At 41.7% G+C, this 20,851-nt stretch overlaps 1 protein-coding gene across 2 annotated transcripts in view; it reads right to left on the reverse strand.

The window, feature by feature from the left end:
* Positions 1-273: 273 nt before the first annotated feature.
* The window catches only part of ric1 (RIC1 homolog, RAB6A GEF complex partner 1), a 39,515-nt gene continuing 18,937 nt past the window's right edge, over positions 274-20,851 (reverse strand). For both annotated transcript variants that reach the window (XM_040157185.1, XM_040157186.1), the window contains exons 3-27: positions 19,293-19,372; positions 17,842-17,949; positions 16,064-16,209; positions 15,788-15,924; positions 14,548-14,639; positions 13,600-13,688; positions 12,004-12,148; positions 11,739-11,787; positions 11,379-11,549; positions 11,019-11,231; positions 10,358-10,396; positions 9,609-9,719; positions 9,095-9,184; positions 8,815-8,975; positions 7,740-7,878; positions 7,535-7,651; positions 6,910-7,317; positions 6,481-6,792; positions 6,083-6,241; positions 5,428-5,564; positions 4,986-5,266; positions 4,341-4,553; positions 3,994-4,171; positions 3,711-3,899; positions 274-3,379 (exon numbers count right to left, since the gene is read on the reverse strand). In XM_040157185.1, the coding sequence (XP_040013119.1) occupies positions 3,064-3,379; positions 3,711-3,899; positions 3,994-4,171; positions 4,341-4,553; positions 4,986-5,266; positions 5,428-5,564; positions 6,083-6,241; positions 6,481-6,792; positions 6,910-7,317; positions 7,535-7,651; positions 7,740-7,878; positions 8,815-8,975; positions 9,095-9,184; positions 9,609-9,719; positions 10,358-10,396; positions 11,019-11,231; positions 11,379-11,549; positions 11,739-11,787; positions 12,004-12,148; positions 13,600-13,688; positions 14,548-14,639; positions 15,788-15,924; positions 16,064-16,209; positions 17,842-17,949; positions 19,293-19,372 (4,080 nt within the window). In that variant the 3' untranslated portion in view covers positions 274-3,063. The remainder of the gene's footprint in view (positions 3,380-3,710; positions 3,900-3,993; positions 4,172-4,340; positions 4,554-4,985; positions 5,267-5,427; positions 5,565-6,082; positions 6,242-6,480; positions 6,793-6,909; positions 7,318-7,534; positions 7,652-7,739; positions 7,879-8,814; positions 8,976-9,094; positions 9,185-9,608; positions 9,720-10,357; positions 10,397-11,018; positions 11,232-11,378; positions 11,550-11,738; positions 11,788-12,003; positions 12,149-13,599; positions 13,689-14,547; positions 14,640-15,787; positions 15,925-16,063; positions 16,210-17,841; positions 17,950-19,292; positions 19,373-20,851) is intronic.

Here is a 20,851-nt window from a genome sequence, read left to right on the forward strand (position 1 = left end):
TGATATGACTGTTGTGACTGGGATTATTGGGATTGATCTGGTTAACGGAGTATCCATCTATTGCATGGATGGGATGATTTTACTTTATGCAAAAGGCTTAAATTAAATTTGCAATCGTACAGCAATTAAATTGCCTATTACATTAATGTTGGTTGTATTGTCCTCGATTTACAACACGTGTCATTTCATTGGATGTACATACAAACGGCAGATCAGATCGTACTTAGAAAGTCTCTAGTTTAATTGTTCTCAATGAGGCAAACTAACCATTTTTAAAAATAATTTATTGGTCTTTATGTACAAGGAAAAAATGAAGTAGAAAACCAAACATGAGTAGAAAAGGCAAATGTACAAGAGATTATCTTTACACTGCATTGAGGATGTCTGCTGCTCCTGCCCCAGAAATAAAACTTTACTCTGAGTCAGGAAACAGGCAATACTTTTATACTGTACATGGGAGGGAGGGAGCGCTGTCCACCTCAGAGTGAACGTGACACCTGAGTACCACGAGACACACCTGACCGACCGCTCCTCGTCTGCACAGAAGGAAACCATAAAAGATCTGCGATATCATTTCCGTAGGAAATTGTCTCATATGCTGTCAGCATGTTTCTGATGAGAAGAATGGGTTGTGTGTCTGTGTGTGAGGTTTTGTCCCCTCTGCATAATGACTCAAGCGCTCAAAGCAACCGCTTAAAACAGAAGGCCTCTGGACGTAAAGTCTTTGGTTCATCAAGTTACCGTTTTCAAGTCAAGTAAAGCTTACAGCGTAGCAGCGTAGTGTAGCTGTAGGCTTGTTCGGAGTGGAGACAGGCCCACTGGAACGAGGGTGCAATGGGATTTACATTGAGTGACAACAGTACGTCAGCGACAGCAGCGCTGTGCCGCAACGTCACTTTGCCCTTTTGTCAATAGAGTGTTCTAACAATACAGGCAATTCATAAAACAGAAACCATTTAAGAATCTAAATTTCAACAGATACCACACCCAACTCGTCTTGTACACGCTGACAAGAGAGCAAAAATGTATCTATAAAATATAATTTGGTCTATCATGAAAAGTAAAAGCAAACAGATGGGGAAAAACAGAAAAGAAATAGAGAACATAAAAGATAAAGCTGAGTAACATTTCAATACATTGCACAACATAATACTGACACAGCTGTGATAAACCTTTTAGTGCTTATGGTAGAGAGCCAATACACGACTTTGATTAACTAAAAGGGGAAACGTTTGTTATCAGTCATAAAAACAAATTGAGCACATCTCCAGGTATCAGTTCAGCAATGGTCATTCAGCTATAATGCCAATAAATAATAGTAATAATGATGACTAATACAATAAAATCAATTCCATGTGATGAAAGTCACCAAACATGTCAATGCATTATCAATACAATGTGGTACATGCATCCAGAAATCCACACAAACGCATGCAGCGAATCATTGTCTCAAGCGGTTCAGGGATGTGATATGCATGTTGGACTGGACGAAATGGTAAGTCCTTATCCGCTGATGGGGGTTGAAGTACGCAACAACTCTTCCATTACTACACCACAGCCAAGGCAACGATGACATCAAGTTCATCCTCTTTTTCGGGAAGATACTGACGCGTCACTGCTAACACTACCGACGAGGGAATCAAATGGTGCTCTTGCGACAAGGGATAGGTACAAAGCCTACAGAGTAGGATGGCTTAAATAAGACCAAACGAATGATCTGCCTCGACAGGAAACACATTTTGAATCGCTCCGACAGACTGAAACCCAAGTGTGTGTTTAAAAGCTGGATTAAGTATCCTATGATTTGGTTTTTATAGCATGTGTTTTACCCCAGACCTTCATCCCTTTACAGCTTTTAATCTGCTCACCTCAGGAACACCGATCTTCTTTGCTTGTTGTCTAAAACCTGGACCACGCGGAGAAGAGCAGACGGCTGATTCTGGCTCAGACTCCTCTCAAGACACTGTTGGGCCTGGACTTCAGCAAGGTCGGGGCGTTGGTGCGTGAGAAGTACATGAACAGAGGTACTGATCGGTGGCATGAAACTAGTCTGCACTTGCGAGGGTGGATTCTTCTCAAGAGACCATTTTCTTAGAAATCTAAAAGGTCATCGCTTCTCAAGAATTACATAGAATTCATACCATGAGCATTTCTTTTCTTTTTTTCCTTTTACAGGGAGACTCAAGAGGGACAAGGTGCAATTGATAGAAAAATAATGTTATCTTGTACACTGTTACATTATTGAAAAAGGTATCACAAAATATTTTAAAATCATATGAGGTATGAAAGTATGAAACACCCCTTGCTCACACCAACAGAACTGCACACGTACTGTAGGCTCAGACACACTCCAGTACATCTCGTGAATGGTTCATGACTAGAGCTTTGTTCTACACTATGCTTAGCAGTGCAGCATGAGGCTGTGATCAAATACCCTCAGGTTTGTTGTGTCTTTGAACCGATTCTTGCACTGTTTGCATTAACCAAAGGAAACAATGGAGCTTTTTTTTTTTGTCTGGACAGTGGAATTTAAAAAAAAAAAAAAAAATTCAAAGTCTCTGATTGCACTTGAATGAGTGCCAAAGAAAATTTACACACACAATAAATCTGTTTTGGAACAGAAAGCCTGGTGCCTTCCTCGTGCTGGTCTACAGCTTCCAAACACCACAAACAATCTGACATAGGTGACCTTTTTCTAACAGAACATTTTGGTAAAGTCATGACCGTTAGACAGGAACCTGCAGACTGAACCCTGTCTCTGGTTGTGCTGTGAAGTCTTGTTGTGCCCGTCGGGCTGTCTGTTGCTCTCTTGGTAGCTCAGTATCCACAGGGGCTATAGTCGACACAAAGGGAAATGTGAAGAGTGGATAATACTGACTATAAGAACCTGCAGGGGAGGTACTTTCTGTGCACACACACACACACACACACACACACACACACACACACACAGACACACAAAAATAAAGTCTTTTTCCAGTCAGCCACTGCTGTTGCTGCTACCTCTCTTTCCTTCCAGGGGCCAAAGTTCACAGGTTAGAGTCCAGAGGAGGCTCCTGGGGTTCAGGACAAGGTGCAGTCGTAGGTTCCCTCCTCCTCGCCCTGCTCCTCTGTCTGTTCAGGAGGACAGTCCTCAGAGGGGGGGCGAGAAAATCCTCCTGCAGGTTCGAGGGAGGGCAGGGCCAGGCCCAGAGGAGCCGCTACTCCTCTGCTGTCCTCGGCTCGTGGTACAGCAGCACCTCCCGGCCCTTCAGAGCTGCCGAGTTTGGAGCTCTGGCTGGTGGGCTGGAAGGCTTCGGGCTGCACCTGCTCGGACGCCGAGTCCATCAGCTGCTGCAGCTGCGGCTGGATCAGGTTGAGAAATGGTTTGTACCCCAGGCTGGAAAAAGAAGAGTCAGTAGAGGGAAACATTTTAGCATGTCATGACTTTATACACACATTCTTCACCATTACAGTCTTTTTTTTTTTTTACTATAACAAACACATTGAAAGCATTCAGAATGTTAGTATGCTGTTGACATGTTCGTGATCACATGAGCCTGAACTGGTGCAGTAAAGTTAATCACACTTAAAAAAGGATCTTAAATTTGCAGTTTACTTGTATAGAAACTATCAACCTTTGTTATAATGACAAAGTTCAACTAACACAACTGAAAGAGATAAACAGGAGCAGCAAATACACATCTGGACAGGCCACATGTTATACCCACCAGTCAGTGGAGGCCCACGTGTCGACAGCCAATAAGCCGTTTCGGACACTCTGCACAGTTTCTTGGGGAACCTCTGGGCTGTCCAGGAAGCCGATCACCTGCTTGATCACATTTGCATCCCGCAAGATCAAACCGATCACTACGCACCACTCCAGACAGCCCGCCTCCATGAACACATGGAGGAGGTACCTGAAGGACACAGAGAGGCACAGCCATCAAATTACTGGCTTTGGCTTCATGTTGACTTAAATCAAATAATAAAACAAGACTACAGTGGACTCACCTGAGCTGCACCTGTGACTTGTGTGGGCCCTTGTTGGCCAGCTCCATGGAGATGTGCTCCAGCTCAGCCTGGCTCAGGCTCAGAGTGGAGGAGTTCTCGTCGACCATCGTCCAATCACCGTCCACAACTGAGCTGGTCTCTGTCAGGTCTGTGGCCGAGCCGATGCTGTACTCCTCCACTAAAGGGACGAGAAGTTAAAGAAAAATAAAATAAAATAAATAAAAGCCGGTGAACACTTCACTGATTAAAATAACAGACAACACAAGTCGATAAGATCAAAAGGCAAATCACAACCTTTTTTCTATTTTAATGGATAGGACAGGGATCACCTGTTGAGGTTTGATTACCTTTGTTGGTGAGCAGTGACAGGAAGGCGTCATGTGTCTGTGTTGAGTGCTGGTTGGAGTGAGCAGAAGAGGCCGTGTCCATGTCTTTGGACCTCTGCCCAAGCTCCACCAGCCAGTTATGGTTGGTGGGGGCTGCCTGAGGGGGCACTGTGTCCATGTCGCTGTTCAACAGGCTGTCAGCTGACTGCGACTTCAGCAGCCGTGTGCTCAGCACTTGGAGCAACGACAAAAAAAACACAGCATGAAATTTTGGCATGAAGTCACAAGTTGTGTAAAAAGCTTTAAATTTAATGCATGAACTGGGGCAGCAGAAACTTTATGTTCCCATGTTAATGTTATTAATGTACTTATTGATGCACATATAATGCTATTTAAAACAACTGTACAATTTTACGGATTCATGGATCAATTCCTTTCTGCGTCCTTTTGACCTCATGACCAAATTAATGTGTTCATCAAAGTGTTGTGTTTAGACCAGCCACTAATCAGCCTAACTTCAAGGTTTAAAGTGCTAAGCTTTCAGTTATGTCTGATGTGTAAAACCAACAACAAAACAAAGGAACAATTAAAAAACAATAGCAGCTGGTCGGTTGGTTAGGTCAGTTTCCTAGAGAGCTCCTATATTACCTGGATCCCCACACTCACCTGTGCGACACCGTCCGTTCTTCAGCGGCGAGCTGAGGCTTCCCACAGGAATAACAGGGAATGGCCACAGAAAATCCTTATGGAGTCTCTTCAACGCCGAAACAAAGTCATCAACATGGGCCACACGGTTTCGTTCGCGACACAACCAGCCGATGAGTTCGAAACCCAGCTGTGCAGAGAAGCATCCCAAGTCCCGAAGGCGTACCTGCTCCAGGAGGTGGCGGGCGTGGCGCCAGAGCATCATATCAATATACATGTTCTCTGCACACTCCACATCCCGACTGTCAGGAGTCAAAGCAGCAAAAAAAAGAAAATGTGGAAACATTCAGATGAACAGTGGTCACTCACAATCTCAATTATATGTATGTGTGTGTGTGTGTGTGTGTGTGTGTGTGTGTGTGTGTGTGTGTGTGTGTGTGTGTGTGTGTGTGTGTGTCCATACCCTTTAGCAGAAGGTCCAGCGGGCATACTGAAGGTCTTCTGCAGGTTGAACTTTCCTGTAGTGATGGAGTCTGCCGACTGAGACAAACTAATGCTGCGATTTCTGAAGAACTCAAAACCCCCAGTTGAGCTGGGTTCCTAACACAGAGATACACATCATTAGGTTCAATTTTATCTGGTTTATATTAAAATTTTTGTGTATTCCAAGCATGATCTATCAAGTACAGCTTACTACTCACAACACAGTAAGTGGCCAACCACTTGTGCTGTGTTGCCGAGAGTCATGTGTTTGAGCTTCTTGTGTGCTTTCAAGTGTTGTTATGATGTGAACATTATTAATGAGTCTATTTGTACTGGCTTTGTACACACTAAGCCACCAAAGGCAGACTTTTTTGAAAACACACTTAAACGTTGATATATTTGAAAGCTGAAAACTACATTGCAGAAAAGGCTCCTTTAAACATATCTCATTGTTTCTGGCCTTTCAATCTGAAAGTCATATGTAAACAGGATTTTCAGATTAATTTGCCTGAATGTGGACAAGGCCGAAGCTAGAACTGCAAAAGTTTCCTTGAGATGACATTTCTGGACATTTGGTAAGAATTCCAGTCATGAGTGATTTCTATAGCCAGGGTCTGAGAAAAGATCTTGCTCACCTGAGTGGTGGGTGTTGGGGGCGGAGTCTCCATCTCCCCTGAGCCAATGGCTTTGAGGAATCGGATCATGTGCCGGCAGAGGTCCCACTTGCCCTGTTCCAGCGCTGTGTTGAAGAGTAGGGTGGCGTGCTGTCTGCTCACTGCTGGAACCTCCATGTTCTTTAGAAGGAGTGAACAGAGAAAGGGGAGACAGAGAAAGTTGGAGATGTTAGCATTTGAAGCTAACATGACACCCTAAACAGCTTCAGTCAGGTACACACAGTGATTTTAGTTGTGCTGGTACTATGAATGACACTTGGTTTAATGATAAAGCTTTTGAATATTTCTGCCCCAGGCTGAAATGTTTGATAATCTCTGCATTATGTTGTGAAAATCAAACTGGCAGTAAAAGTCACTACCTGCAGTATAATCAGATAGGAGGCTGCTGTGTCCAGGTCTTGAGCCATGAGACACTCCTCGAACAGATCTTTGGGGTTTCCCACAGCGGCAAACAGGTAGTTCCACAGGGCGTACTCTGTCTTCCTGGCACAGTGGACGATGGTCTGAAGGAAGAGGGGGAACTCTGTGATGAACTTGGCCACAGTGGGCAGCAGAGGGTCGGGGATGGGCTCCCGCGATGTTGCCTCTTCTTCCAGAACCACATGCACCATCAGCTCCATGACATGGGGGAAGTAGGGGAGGGAGGCACATGACTGAGCAAGCATCAAAGCCTGTGGGAGAGGGAACATTAAGGAGTGGATAGAATGGACTGTTTGTCTGCAGACTGTGTATGAGTCGTTTATTTCTGTTGCTCTTCCCCCGGTGAAAAGGCAGAAGGCTCCACATACCTGTTCACCCAGGTTGCGAACCAGCAGCTGCCTAAGGATGTGGTGGAGGTAGATCTGGGAGGTCCTCTCGACGGTGCAGTAGGGGAACAGCGCCTCCAGTGGCTCCGAGGATCCCTGCAGCCCATCATAGAGTACAGTCTCATTGGTTGCCCCCAGCACCAGGGCATCCTCAAACAGCACAGCCAGAGGGTAGATGTTGATGTGGAAGGGCAGCATGATGCGTCTGGAGAGGAAGGAGTGGGGCTTGCGGTGGTCTCGGGGGAACAACGGCAGCCAGACTTTCATGCCTGCTTCACCGCATGACAACCACAGGGCCTCCAGCAGGTGGCGCTTCTTCCTGTTGGAGCGACAGGTGGTCCACACATTCTCCACACACTGGGCCAACACGACAGGAGGACAAAATGGTAGCTAGGGGAGAAAGAAAAACTGTTACAGGGAATCCTTAACAAATATGGAGAGTCATCTTCACTTAACATGCTGTTTTAGTGGGTTATAGTTTGTGCAAGACTCTCTTCAAAGATTTTAATTAACTACAACAATAATTATTCACAATATCTTTCAGAAAGTGATGACTGGTTACTGTTTGGTTATCTTAAGAAAATCCAAGCAAAGCGTTTCAACTCACCAGCTTCTTGTTATTAGCGGGTGTCTCCTTCTCTCGTACCTGCGGTCCTGAACGGTCCCTCTGTAGCATGATCAACTGGCCAGCCAGATTCAACATGATGCTTTCTGCCATGCAGGCCTGAAATGGATACACACATATAAAACATGAATGGACATGCACCTACGGAGACTTAGCATGTGTATGTGTGTAACTGCTCCTGTGTTACCTGCTGCGGCGCTTTCAACGTGATGCCAGTCTCGGTGCGCACTGACGTGAGTGTGACAGAGACCACTAGAGCCGGGTGAGGGATGTAGCGAGACATTGACACCTCCTGCAGCAATTCCACGCTGGCTGACGGGTTTGGACTAGAACATCAAGTACAAGTTAATACACTGTAAGTCAGAATCATGACTTTAAGGTAAGAACTTGTAACGCACGAGGAAGACACTGAGACAAAGACTTGGACTATTTTAACCACAAAGTGCTTAAAAAAGCTTTTAGTTTGAGAGGCAAAAGCATTTGACTGCTAAGGAGAATCTCATTTTCTTTGAGTCTGTATGTTCTGAAATGCTGGCGAAGAACTTAAAAGATATAGCATACTGAAATATTTTATACGTGCTGGTTTCCTGTCTAAATTTATTGATTGTACTGGACCTGACTGGAAAGTCATTGAAATAAAATTAAAGGTGACTATATATACTGTACCAAGCATAAATCTTTGAATTAAATGACAATTTAGACAATGGTTTAAAGGTCTGAGGTTTGCGAAACGCTGTTCATCGCAAACAACATCAGACATAATGCTGAGGCCCAGTTGTATCATGTGAAAGGTTTTAGGTCAGTAGCTTTAACTAAAAGTGTCTTTTCCCAAGGGAAAATGCAGCCGAGTAACAATATCACCAATACCACTATTATGACTACTGGTGCTAGGGAATTCCCTGGTGCAGAAGCGTATGAAAGGAAGAAACTATGCTGAATGTGCAGAACAGTATCCAGTTTGGAAAAGATAAGATCAGCTCTAAACTGTACTGGCTTTTCTTTTTGAGCCTGGGATCTTAAAAGTGAAGAATTTTAACCAATCGTCACTTTGAAAATCTGCCATTACTCTGGATAAACGTATAGGTTTGCAGAAGCCAACAAGCACATCGTCCCTTCTAAGCAAAAAGACGAAAAAGTTGGAAAAAAAAGCCCGGCAGAATACAAACAAATAAGATTATCCTTGGGAAAATATTATTGTCAGATATGTATTACTTAAAGCCATGGAGTTCCGAAGAGTGAAATGTCTATACAAAAGAGCCCACCTGTCGTTCCTCCTCTCTATGCTATACAGGCAGATGCAGCAGTCAGCTCTAAACAGGATGACCATGTCTCTGAAGACGTTGAGCAGCAGAGTGTCTGAGTGTAGCTTAGTGACTGAGGCGAAGGCGTTGTCCAGGTTGGATGAGCGTTGATAGAGCCTCAACTAGTGTCGAGAGAGGGACAATAGAGGGGGACGTCCTTAACAAGACTAAAACAACTAAAATCATGATAGATAGTATGAAACAGAGGGATGTGTGAGAAAAAATGGTGCTTCAGTCTCACCTGTTCTTGCTGGTCTGTAAAATTGTAGCAGGCCACCACCACAAAGTCATTCCACCAAGCCAGACCTCCCGTCACCGTCATGTTCTGCTCCTATGGACAAATACAAACACAACAACTTTATTCTCTTAAACACAAAAAACACAACTGGAAATATTTTCAAATATAACAAGTCTTTACCCTAACATATGACTCTATACATTTTAATGGTATTTTGACAGCCTTAAAATATGTCACTACAAATTCTAGCTTATGATAAAGAAGCTAGCTGTGCATGGCATGTATTAAACTAGGATATAGATCCACATAGACATTAAAAGTTTTAAGCTATTCCTGGCAGAATTTTCGTAAGGTAAGTGGAGATAATTACCCACATGTTCACTCTGAACAAAATAAAATTACTATTGTCCAGATATTAACACTTTCCTGTCACCAGTCGTTCATCGATAGTTGCAATAATGCCATCGAGAGAGGGTTACATTTTGAGTTTTGCCCTCCAGTCTACAGTGTCACGTACCTGAGTGATATTTCCAAACAGCTTCCATTTCCTTGTGAATAAGGAGTAGTGTGCAAAGCCCCGCCTCCCTGCTACAGCCATGCACTGGCCTGCTGTGTCTATGGCTGCAAACTACACATGCACGCACGCGCACACACACACACACACACACACACACACACGCACACGCACCCACACAAAAGCCAGACAATATTATAATTTAGTTCAAGTGTTGACCCCGTACATAAATACACACAGAAAACTAAACACGGGATTGATGGTTGTAGATAGACTATTTAGATTGTACATTAGTATACTGTCATATTATCAAGTCAAGTCGATATTGTTTATATAGCCATAGATCATGTAAAATGGGCCCCAAGCTCTCCAAAAGGAAAAAGGACTTTCCTCTTGCTCACACATCTTGTAAAACAATAATTCTGCTTATGTACGCACACTTGTGATCGCAGCATAATTAGTTTACTTTGTAAACATTACGGCTTTGTAAACTCAGGATTATTGCAGCTTTTAGAGTCTGAGCATACATGTGGCCCGGCTGAAATAATAAATGTAATTAATGTTTGTTTTAACCTTTTTGTGGTACCAGATGTCTACATTTTCCACACATAACATCAAATTCAAAGCCAGGAAGCCTCATGGGAAAGAGTTTCAAGGACAATTTAAAACACATTTGTGTGACTAACTACTTTTCTGAAACTTGACCTGGTGCACCAGGTAACCGACTCACAAACACATGCTCTCAAACTTACCCGTATAGGCCAGTTGCTCTCTAGGTATGTGCTGTGAATCTGTAGGAAAACAAAGGGGAAAAAAAACAAAAAAAAAAAACATCACCAAATAATGAAATATACTTTGTATCCACTGAACAATATACACGCAGGCAAGCTCCCTGGTATTTGTTGCCTTTCTTCAGAGCTCACACTATTTGTGAATTAATTGATTGATCTATTTTGCATCTATTGGCATCTATTGTTTGTTTAGCTAATGGTTAAGCAAACTTGCCAAACATTCACTGCTTCCAGCTTCTTAAATCTAAACTTTGGCTGCTTTTCTCTTATTTATAAAACTGTAAACTATATTTTATATCATGTTATAGACTTTTTAAAAAAAATGATTTTTAATACATTGATTGTTTGAGAAAATAATCTGCAGATTAATCAAGTATGAAAATAATCATTAGCTGCCGTCCTACACCTCTGAATGATAAGTACATGATGTAAATAAAGCCTCTGTCGGTGATTCTATACGGATGGCCTGAAGCTGCAATTCTATGGTAGCCTGTTTGTCAATATCCAAGAATCTTGTCAAGGCAGCGGTCAGCTCTTACATTTTTCACAAATTAGTATAAAACTGCCCAGTCATCGCCGCATGAATCCCACCTAACCAGGCGTGGTGACTGTGCATCCTCACCTGGACCACGTGCCAGTGTTTGTGTCCCAGTAAAGTGCTGAGTCCCTGAGAGAGAGAGGAGTCGGGGTTGGGGGGGTGGTGCAGTGGGCTGCCGTCACATGGCTGTAAGTGTGTGTGTGGGTGTGAGTCAGAGGTGCTGTGGACCTGCGTGGGGTCACCACAGGTCAGGTAGAGGCGGTCTTCACCATGGAGTAACACCTGCTCCTGGTTACTCTGTACAGCCGAGAGAGCAGCAAACAGAGCATGAATGTTTAATGTGTGTGTGTGGGTGTGGGCGTGCGCGTGTGTGTCTGTGTGTGTGTGTGTGTGTGTGTGTATACACACACAAAACTGAAAATATGTTTCCATCTTTCCTCTCACCGTGCAGGGGTTGACTGTGAGGGCACTCTTGATGAAGTGGAACTGCAGTATGCCAGCCTGCAGGGAGGAATGAGGAAGTTCCCCCATCTCCACCCCTTGCTGCTCCTCCTGCCTCCTCCTCTCTGGTTTGTTAGGGAGCACCCATAGGTGGTACCCCTCTGCTCCCCAGCTCTGAAAGGGGCAGAGTGCAAGTTTTCAGTATAAACAAAACTTTACTGTCATTATTTATGATTATTTAAATTAGTTTATTGATCTGTAAGGCCTTAAATCTCTACAATATGTTTTACAAATCAAAAGTTTTATCTAAATTTTTTTAATGCTAAAACATAGACAGTGAGACTTTTTTGAAGCTCCACTAACCATGGAGCTGATTTTAAGGGGGTCTTTCTTGGTACCATCAGAACGATACCTGAGGGGGGGACAAAAAAAATACAAATATATATATATATATATAAAATATATAAATATATACACACACACACATACATATATACATACATACATATATCTGAATATAAATTAATTAATCAATAAATAATCAAGAAACAAAAGCAAGAAAAAAAAGGTTAATATGAAATGGCATTAAAAGGTGTGCACAAATGTGTGCATGTGTGTGTCCACCCACGCAAAGTCCTCTCCCAGAGTGCAGATAAGGTGAGCTCCAAAGACACTCCACAGCGATAGGCCACCACACTCCCATGTAACCATAGCAACGCTATAGTCTGGTGACCAGCAGATTAGTTTGACAGGGCCCGTCTTGTTATAGATGTCTGAAGAGGCAAAAAATTCAGAGAAGTTATGAGAGTAAAAATACTAATCGAATGGTTTTGCAAATGGTTTTTTTGAAGGACTGAATCCATTTATATTATGCTTATCTTGGTTACTGAATAACTTGCGAAAATTGTGACATAGTCCGTGATTTCTCACACACATTGCAGTTAGTAACCAAGAATATTTTTGAATGTTGTTTTTTTCATTGATCCGTTGAGCTCTTTTGTTTTCAAATGTTTTCAGAAACAAAAGCTCTGAATAACACCAAATGAGTGATTCATTATTTGAGTGATATATAATTTTATGAAAACTCTAGCAGTAACTGAGCAAAGTGTTTTGAAATGCAGGTATGTACCTTTCTTCCTCTTGCATGGTAGCCACAAAATAACCATTTTTTTTCCATGCGATTCATGGCTCCCTAGAGTATGACCTTCTGATAAAAATAATTTAATTCACACAGAATTTGATTTAGACTAAGAAACAAATGGACAAAAACAGCAACTGAGATCATCCCTATTGCAGTAGTCCACATTTATTTTGCTTTTTAAGCACTGAGGGAGAATATTGTGTGTGAATCCTTTGTATTGTCTCTGTGTATTTGAGTCTATTCCGGTGTTCCTATCTTAGCGCTAAGATCTTCACTGTATAGATAGCAGAGAGATCAGTGCTTCTGCAGGTTCACCAAGTTAAACCTAAAAATATTAAGGTCCTTTTTAACACCACATAGAACGGAATTTAATACCTCTTTCACTATCAAACTGGCTAAAGTACGAAAGCACTAAACAAAACTACCACAGATGTGTGCCTAGAATTGTTTATTATTATATCAAAATGTTTTCAGCACTTCCATGCAGCATGCAACAATAATTCCTAATGATAACTTAATTAAAGCCTCGCAACCAGCAGCAAAAAATGGATGGATGGAATAACTAATTAAGTTTTTGCTAAAATCCGCACTTACTGACTGAACAAAAAAAGGACAATCCACTGTTGAAACTATCTCACTTTTAATTTATAAGTGTGTAACCTCTACCAGCAGCTAGAAATTAGATTACAAATGCATTGTACAACTAACATTTCTGTCTAAAGTAGGCAGGAGAAAACTTTTGTAAATTGATTTGAAGTCTTTTTAGTACCCTCTAAGGCCTTTGTTTAAGGAAACTAAATTAACTGCTTTTTAAGACAACCTGGAAACAGGCAGATTCAGTGATGGTCCTACATGTCAGCTCACCCACTAGGTGGAGCTATGGTATTAAATCCCACCATAGAGGTCTGGCTGAAACAGATGTGAGCTAAGGGGAAACACAGACAAGTATACCCGAGAGGGAGACAGCTGAAGGAATGCAAGTTATCTCAAAGAGGAATTTGTGTAGGGATATGAGAAGGAGAAACAGATGAAGAGAGAAGGGAGATAAAAAGGGGGAAAGAGAGCGATACATATGGGTGATACCTGGGTAGTGCTTTGGGGTGAGCTCCAGTTTGTGGGAGAGCTGCATGGATCCTGTTGTGGTGTCTATCATGTACACCAGCACTGAGCCACTGTAATGAGAACAAACACACTTTTACAGCCATAATTTGTTGCCTGTTTGAGGAGCTGAACGCTGCTACAGTGCGAGGGACCTATGGCCGGAACCATACCTCCAAGCTGCATCTCTACGCTTTGGATTACTCCGAGCATGACTGTGTACTTGACTGCACATTAATTTGGACACGCACATGCATGCATGTGTCTCTATCTCTAAACCAACAACACAATATCAAGATATTTTTTTGTTATGTGGGTGATTGTAATTGGTTAATCACAGAGGCTTAAATCTAATTTCTTCAGCTGCTGCCTAATGATATGTTAGTTAATCTCATTCACTAAACTCATTCAGTGGTAAAAATTACACCAATCTACATTAGAGAAACCAGCACTTTTATTTTGAAGTTTGTTTTCAAATGTGTACAAATAATGTTCTGAAGACTCAGACAAAGATGTTTAACTTGACCACACAGAGTTTGTGTTTTCTCCCTGTATTGCGAGACTCTAGGTTTCATTTCTCTTACTGTCTACGAAGGAATGCTCGGACAATAATGACATAACAAACTGTAACACTGTGTGTGCATGTTGTTTCAATAAGGTTCGAAACACAGTAGAAAAAGATGAAGAAGGAGAGTATGGAGCAGTGTGGAAGAGAAGTTCCTGCCAAGCTGGCAGATTGCACAATCCAGGAGGAGTTTCTGACAAGCACACACTAGGTAGCCTATGCAAACTCAAACTGACAGATCCCCACAGTGGACACACACCACATGGACAACAATCAATCTCTGTAACACACATACGCAAGCAAACTCACCCAAGTTTACTTCCCAATACTGTATTGTATAGGCTACAGACAGTTGCACAGCCACGTACCTGGCGCAGCCAAAGGCCATCAGTCTGTACTTGTTGTTGACAGCCACACAGGTGCCATCAGTGACGTCTGCTGCCCAGACGCCCTGCAGCTGCTGTAAACACACACATGAAACCTTTATGAAGATAACTGATGGTGTGTATGATGTCAGTTTCAGGTAAGCAGAATGTGTTTTAACTGCTGTCTCCTTTAAACACATCTTTTATATTTAACATTAAAATGTTTTTAATGTGTTTAATGTTTTAATGTTTTTAATGTAACTTAAACACAAATAATCAGCACACTGCATGGTCACGATTTTAATTTAACCTTTGTATCTAGACACATTTATATCTTGATGGTTACTACAACACCCACTTTCCAATTTCGAGAACATAATTTCAAGCCAAAATTTTAGAACATCTTGTTAATGCTGAGCTTTCTTTGCCTTTTCGAATGTGAAAAAAGATCCTACTGATACAGTCATCACTGCTCAAACCAAGCCAAGATAAAGTAATAGCTCCAGGCCCTGTACCGAATCATATTCTCATGACATTAATAAAGGATTTTGTGCTTCTCTGTTTATAAAATATGAAAATCTGTTGACCTGAACAAGCTGCATCACCAGTTTGAATATTTGGTTTTCAGTAAATGGTTCTGTGTATCTCTCTTCTTCAGGATAGCTGAAGTAACTGGTGCTGCTGTCAAAATCAAACTTTACTGAAACCAGAAAGGGCATCGGCAGCTCTCTCACTAATCTTGCAACCTGCACTCAGCACTCAGACAGAACAAAGTATATTCACTTTGCCTGTACTACCAGGTTTTACATCTATTCCTTAAGTGATACCCAAATAGATTTTTTTCACACAAAAATAAAACATGGCTAGGTAACAGACTCCATTACCTACTCAAAAGTCAAGCAGAATATTCGATTTCTTTGAAGAAACAAATCTTGGTTATCATTAGAAAATGGAAAAATTGTTATTTTATCAGTGATTTTCCTGATTGAAATAGGTCTGTGGTCCCTCCCCTGTCATGGGGTCACAATGTCATATGCTGATTTGCACAGTGACAACATAAGCTGTACCAACTGCAGGCTGTCTACAAGTTTCATAGAGAAAAATCAGAGCTTTTCAATGCCAAAATTATGATACATTTTTCATGATCTGGGTTTGCACCCTGTGTTCACCCTTTAGGAAACTGTATGTACAGTTTAACATCAACAGTGGGTGTGTGTGTGTGTGTGTCTGTAAGAGTCCTTACGTCTGCGGTGATGGTGTTGCTGAGTGGTGTGATAAAGCCCAGGCGTCCGTCACTCAGAACCACAGCGAAGCCGTCCAGGGTCACACAGTACTCCATACAACGGATATACACTCCCTCCAAGTCCAGAGAGGGACCACCTAAACAAACAAACAAACAAACAAACAAACAAACAAACACACGCACACAAAGAAGTCTTAAGTATTAGATTCAACAAAGACTTCATGAGCACATTTTCACATGAATCAGAAGCTGCAGTTAATGATGGGAAAATCTAACCTCGAGCAGACTGCAGGTCTAGCGAGAAGGGGATTGTAGTGAGGCAGATGGCCTTGCGGCCGTTGCTGCCTAGCCCATCCCAGTGCAGCACATGAAGGTAGCCGTCTGCCGTACAAACCAGTAGGTCTTCCTGGAGGGACTGCAGACTGGTAGGAAGAAGAAGAAACAGAAGAAATTAGCATTTTGATTTCAAAGACAAAAGAAAAAATTTGGAACAGGTAGTAAAAGAAAAAAAGGCAGGGGCTGTAGTAGGAAAAGTGGGAACAAGATAACAAACAGCAGAGTGTTAGAAAACAGTGGGCTAGTCATCATCCAGCTGTGCCCTCTCATTGAAGCTTGAATGTTTTACTGGCCAGCTGTGATGAGGCCACATAGCTGCCATCGCCAAATCTCACTGTCTTCTAACACACAAGGAAACAAACAGTGTGCTTGTGTGTGTGCATAGCGCTTCATTGTCTTCCAAAAACTGTGAGGCCTAAGACTGAAGATGACTCAATGGGAAAACCAAGAGAAGACAAGCAGGAGTCAGAAAGGAGAGAATTAAGAGCGACAGAGGGTGTCAAGCACAGTGGACATTCACTGCCGAGGAGGCAATGCGTTTACGGTAGTTTCACAGCAGGAGACACCCACTCATCTCCTGCACAATCAAGCTGTGCCTGTGAAATGCTGATGGAGTGCTCTCGTTCAGATGACTACCCTATAATCTCTGTCAAGTGAAGGAAGTGAAAGAGATGTGACAGATTAACATAGAGGCATGAAAGACACAGACAATACGAACACAAGATAAACGAAACTATGAGCGGAAAACTGGTGGAGTGACAGCTCTTGTCACTTGGCAAACAAAGACATCAAGTCATAGGACGTGGGAGTTATAACAGAGAATGTAAAAAACAAGAAGAAAGAAAATAAAAAAAGAACTGAAATTAGCAAAGACTGAAACCACCATGAAGGAGAGAAAATAGAGACAGCAAACTCTGGCACTTATCTAACAGACTCAAGTGTTCTTCTTTGGTCTTAGTTATTTCTTCTCATCAATTTTATTATAATTTGGGGACTAGGTTTTAGAAATCCTCATTTAAACCTCTACAAACATCTATGGTAACAATGAACAAGGGATCTCCTGTTTAGTTTTTTCCACAATGCACATTTGCTTAGAAAAACTTGCAATGCTGTGAAAGTAGTGTGAGACTTTTGTGTTTTAACAGGGTGGAGATTCATGTATATTTCTCTACAGGCCTCTGTGTTTTCAACTAACATAATGGAGCTTTTCACTGCACCATGGCTATCTCTCACTGCCGATGCTGACTTTCCGTGAGATGAAGCAGAAAATTTTTCAAGCTATCACTCTAAGCCAAATGCCCTTCACAGATGCACAAAGAGCGGGTCACTTTTAGCAGCTACAACAATGGTGGAATTTCTTTAAAATACCCACTGGAGAACTGTCTGAGCAAAAACAATGTAAACGTAGTTCAAATCATGAGGTCAGTGTTTGAGATACTGAAAGGCAAGCCGATACCCAAGCTAGAATAACATGCTATAATAGATTTAGTTTTGACTTATGTCGTTTTCAGAGCGTTTGATGGAAGACTTCTGATTAAAGATTTGAAATGAGAAGTAAATTTGTGTATGTGAAAATCTAGACAGTGGTGAAACTGCACAAGGGGGATTGTCAAAAACAAACATGATTCCCAGCACTCTCTCTTAGAGGGACATGGGCAGACAAAACAGGAAGAAACACATTGAACCAGAGAGACAAAGGACAATAAGAGAGCATCTACCTGGTGATGGGGGCCTCCAGATCCACAGGCTTCTTCATCTCTAAAGACAGGGCAGGGGCACATTGCTCCTCCTTATAACCCGGGGTCACTTTCACACGAGGACTTCCCCTGTGCAAACACATTAATACAAATGCACATTTAGTTTTACTGATGTGTTAAGAAAAGTGCTGAAAACTCGAAATGAAACTAATTATCAACTCATAGGGCTGAAAAAAGATTGCTTGTTATGCCCAGACTTGCCCCACCTCTGCTGGTATTTTGTCTAGGAATGTGAAAGGCACACATCCACACACACACTGCAGACCCAAAGGCACAAAACACCCCCCCCACACACACACACACACACACGGATGCTTGAATACAAAGAAAGAACTTCATGGTTTAGTAAAGGAAAAGAGAAATACATGCAGAGGCTGTTTTCGATGGTTTGGACTCCTTAGTAAGTTAGGGGAAAACTTAATACTGCAGAGTAGAATGGTATTTCAGGCAACAGTGTGCTTCCTAATTGTATGTATCCATACAAAAAGTAAGGTCCATAAATACATGGTTTTCTGAATTTAGTGTGGTGAAACTTCAGTGGCCTGCAGAGAGCCCTAACCTCAACTCCATAAACACCTTTGGGATGGACTACAATGCCAAAAGTGCCCAACTTCAGTGCACTTAATCCCTGCAGACAGTTCTCAATCCACATATGGGTGTAATCTTGGGGGGTCCAATACTTTTGGTCATGTTTTGTATTTGTCACATTAATAATGCTGTGACAGCTGCACCAATTAGTTTCTAAAATTCCACTACCTGCTTTCATGAACCATATAACAACAGCAAATTATATATGTGGTCATGAGCAAACATACAGTAACACTACATTAAAAGGGTTTAGTGGTAAAGCGCTCTTGTATTCCCACTGGCATTGTTTTCCATCTGAACTGAAAGACAGCTGCAAGCTGACGAGACTCCGCTGGTTTCACGCGCTGGGTGTAGTGTTATGAGGAACTTGACCTTCTTCAAAAGAAAAACTGCAGCAAGCGAAAAATACCCAAATGGTGAAAAAAAAAAAAAAAAAAGTAGTTGAGGCTGAGTGTTCATATAAATGAATCATGTGTTTGTTTATAACTAGCAATGTTATTATAATTTGTCATTAGCAGTCATAACAGTAGCAAAGTCGCAGGACTAAAATTGAGATATCCACTGTTTCAACTGATCGATTCTAACAGCAAATAAATAGAGTTGTTCGGCAGCTGTGTTTTGTATATGCAACATTTAACCCCCAGTAGATACAGGTAACATTCAAGATTGATATAACATACACGATAATGATGATTAAGGGACAAATGATTTCCTGATGGTGTAGCGTCCCTGAAAGCTACAGCTTTGTCCCTTTCAATTGGCTCATTTTACGTAAGTGGCTGTGTATCAATGTGTGTGTGACTTTGTTTGTGTGCGGCACTCACTTTGGATAGACAGGCTCATAGAGGTACTTGTCGTCCCCTCCACCCAGCACATCAAACAGGAGGATGTAGCCTTTGGCAGACTGAAAACAGACAGAAAGGACTGTCATTAAAAAACACAACAATGTATTTGCTTTCCAACTATTTTATTATCCGACAGGGAGATGGAAAGAGAAGTGTCAGACACTGAGAAAATGTAAAAACGAATAGGTATGAGAATGATCATTTAAAGGTTAAAATTAAATTTTAATCACTTGAATGTCATCACAAACTTGCAAAGTCATTTAATGCCTTTTCAGGCAGCCAAGGAGAGAACTAATGTGGGGACTGGAGGAAGAAAAGGGGCTTATCAGTAAATAAAAACATCAGCTAATGTTAGCATCACAGAGGAGAGAAGGAGAGAGTGTGCTTATGGGCTCATTGAGACTGAAATAGCACTGTTTTTAAAAAAAAAAAAAAAAAAAATAGAGGGCTGTGTTGGTGTGAACATGTTATACAGTAAGCTACCAATATGTACTTGTACATATATGATGGCCAAAAGATGCCTATGAAAATGTAGGTCTAAACTGCTGCAACTGTTACTTTAATTTGATTATAGGTGTTTGGATATGTTTTTACTGTATATTGTTTGATGTAAAGGTGTTTGCCATGGCAAAGTCCATCTAAATTCTTTAACAAACAATTATTGTTACACTGTTATTACTGGAAAGAACAAGATGGAAGTCTTGAAACTGAATTTACATTGACTAAAAAACTGCATTTAAATAAGCCTATTTAACCTATTATTGTGTACTGTAGCAACTCACTGACTATATACAGATCTAAAGTGCTGCTCTTACTAATAATAATGCTCAAAAATAAATTTGTCAGCATTGAAAAACAGCTGAAACACACATGCAGCAGGATCCATTCTGTGGAGAAGCTCACACTATCTTTGATGTCAAAATAATAATAAAGTATAATATTTGCATGCGAGTACACATTACAACCGGGCTTTTTCCACAAGTGCAAACAACCAGTGCTGTGAGGGAAACTGCTGAAATTGAGCCTGTAGACTGAAACATGAAACGAAACCTGATCTAGACTCCATTGTCAGCAATAATGTGCCATGGTTTTGCAATGGCTGTGCACAAAAACACTTCAGTCATACAACAGAACCGCCTAGAACCAGAGTGAGTTGGACACACAAACCATGATTCTACTACTGACAATATTTTATTCAGATGCGTTTCACTGTATGCCGTTGTTTTGCTCATATTTTGTGGCCGGGCACTGCAGTAACCCTTGACTTTTCTAGTGTGGTGACAGCGCTGTTGGTAGCAGGCCAACTCATCACCACAGCAATGAGAAAACCCAAATCAGAGAGAGGATAAAGCCAGAAGCAAAATGCAGCTTGACTATAAAAGAGCAACCACAGCCAGAGACAGGACAGGGAGCCAGACTAAGGCCTGCTAAACTCATCAACAGCCTTGGAGCTCCACAAAGCATCTGATGCACACACAGGCAAAAACTGCTTCACAACAACAATTTAACAGGCATAAAATCTAATTCAAAAAGACAAT

The sequence above is a fragment of the Xiphias gladius genome, chromosome 20 (assembly GCF_016859285.1).
Source record: "Xiphias gladius isolate SHS-SW01 ecotype Sanya breed wild chromosome 20, ASM1685928v1, whole genome shotgun sequence".
In the NCBI taxonomy this organism is placed as follows: Eukaryota; Metazoa; Chordata; class Actinopteri; order Istiophoriformes; family Xiphiidae; genus Xiphias; species Xiphias gladius.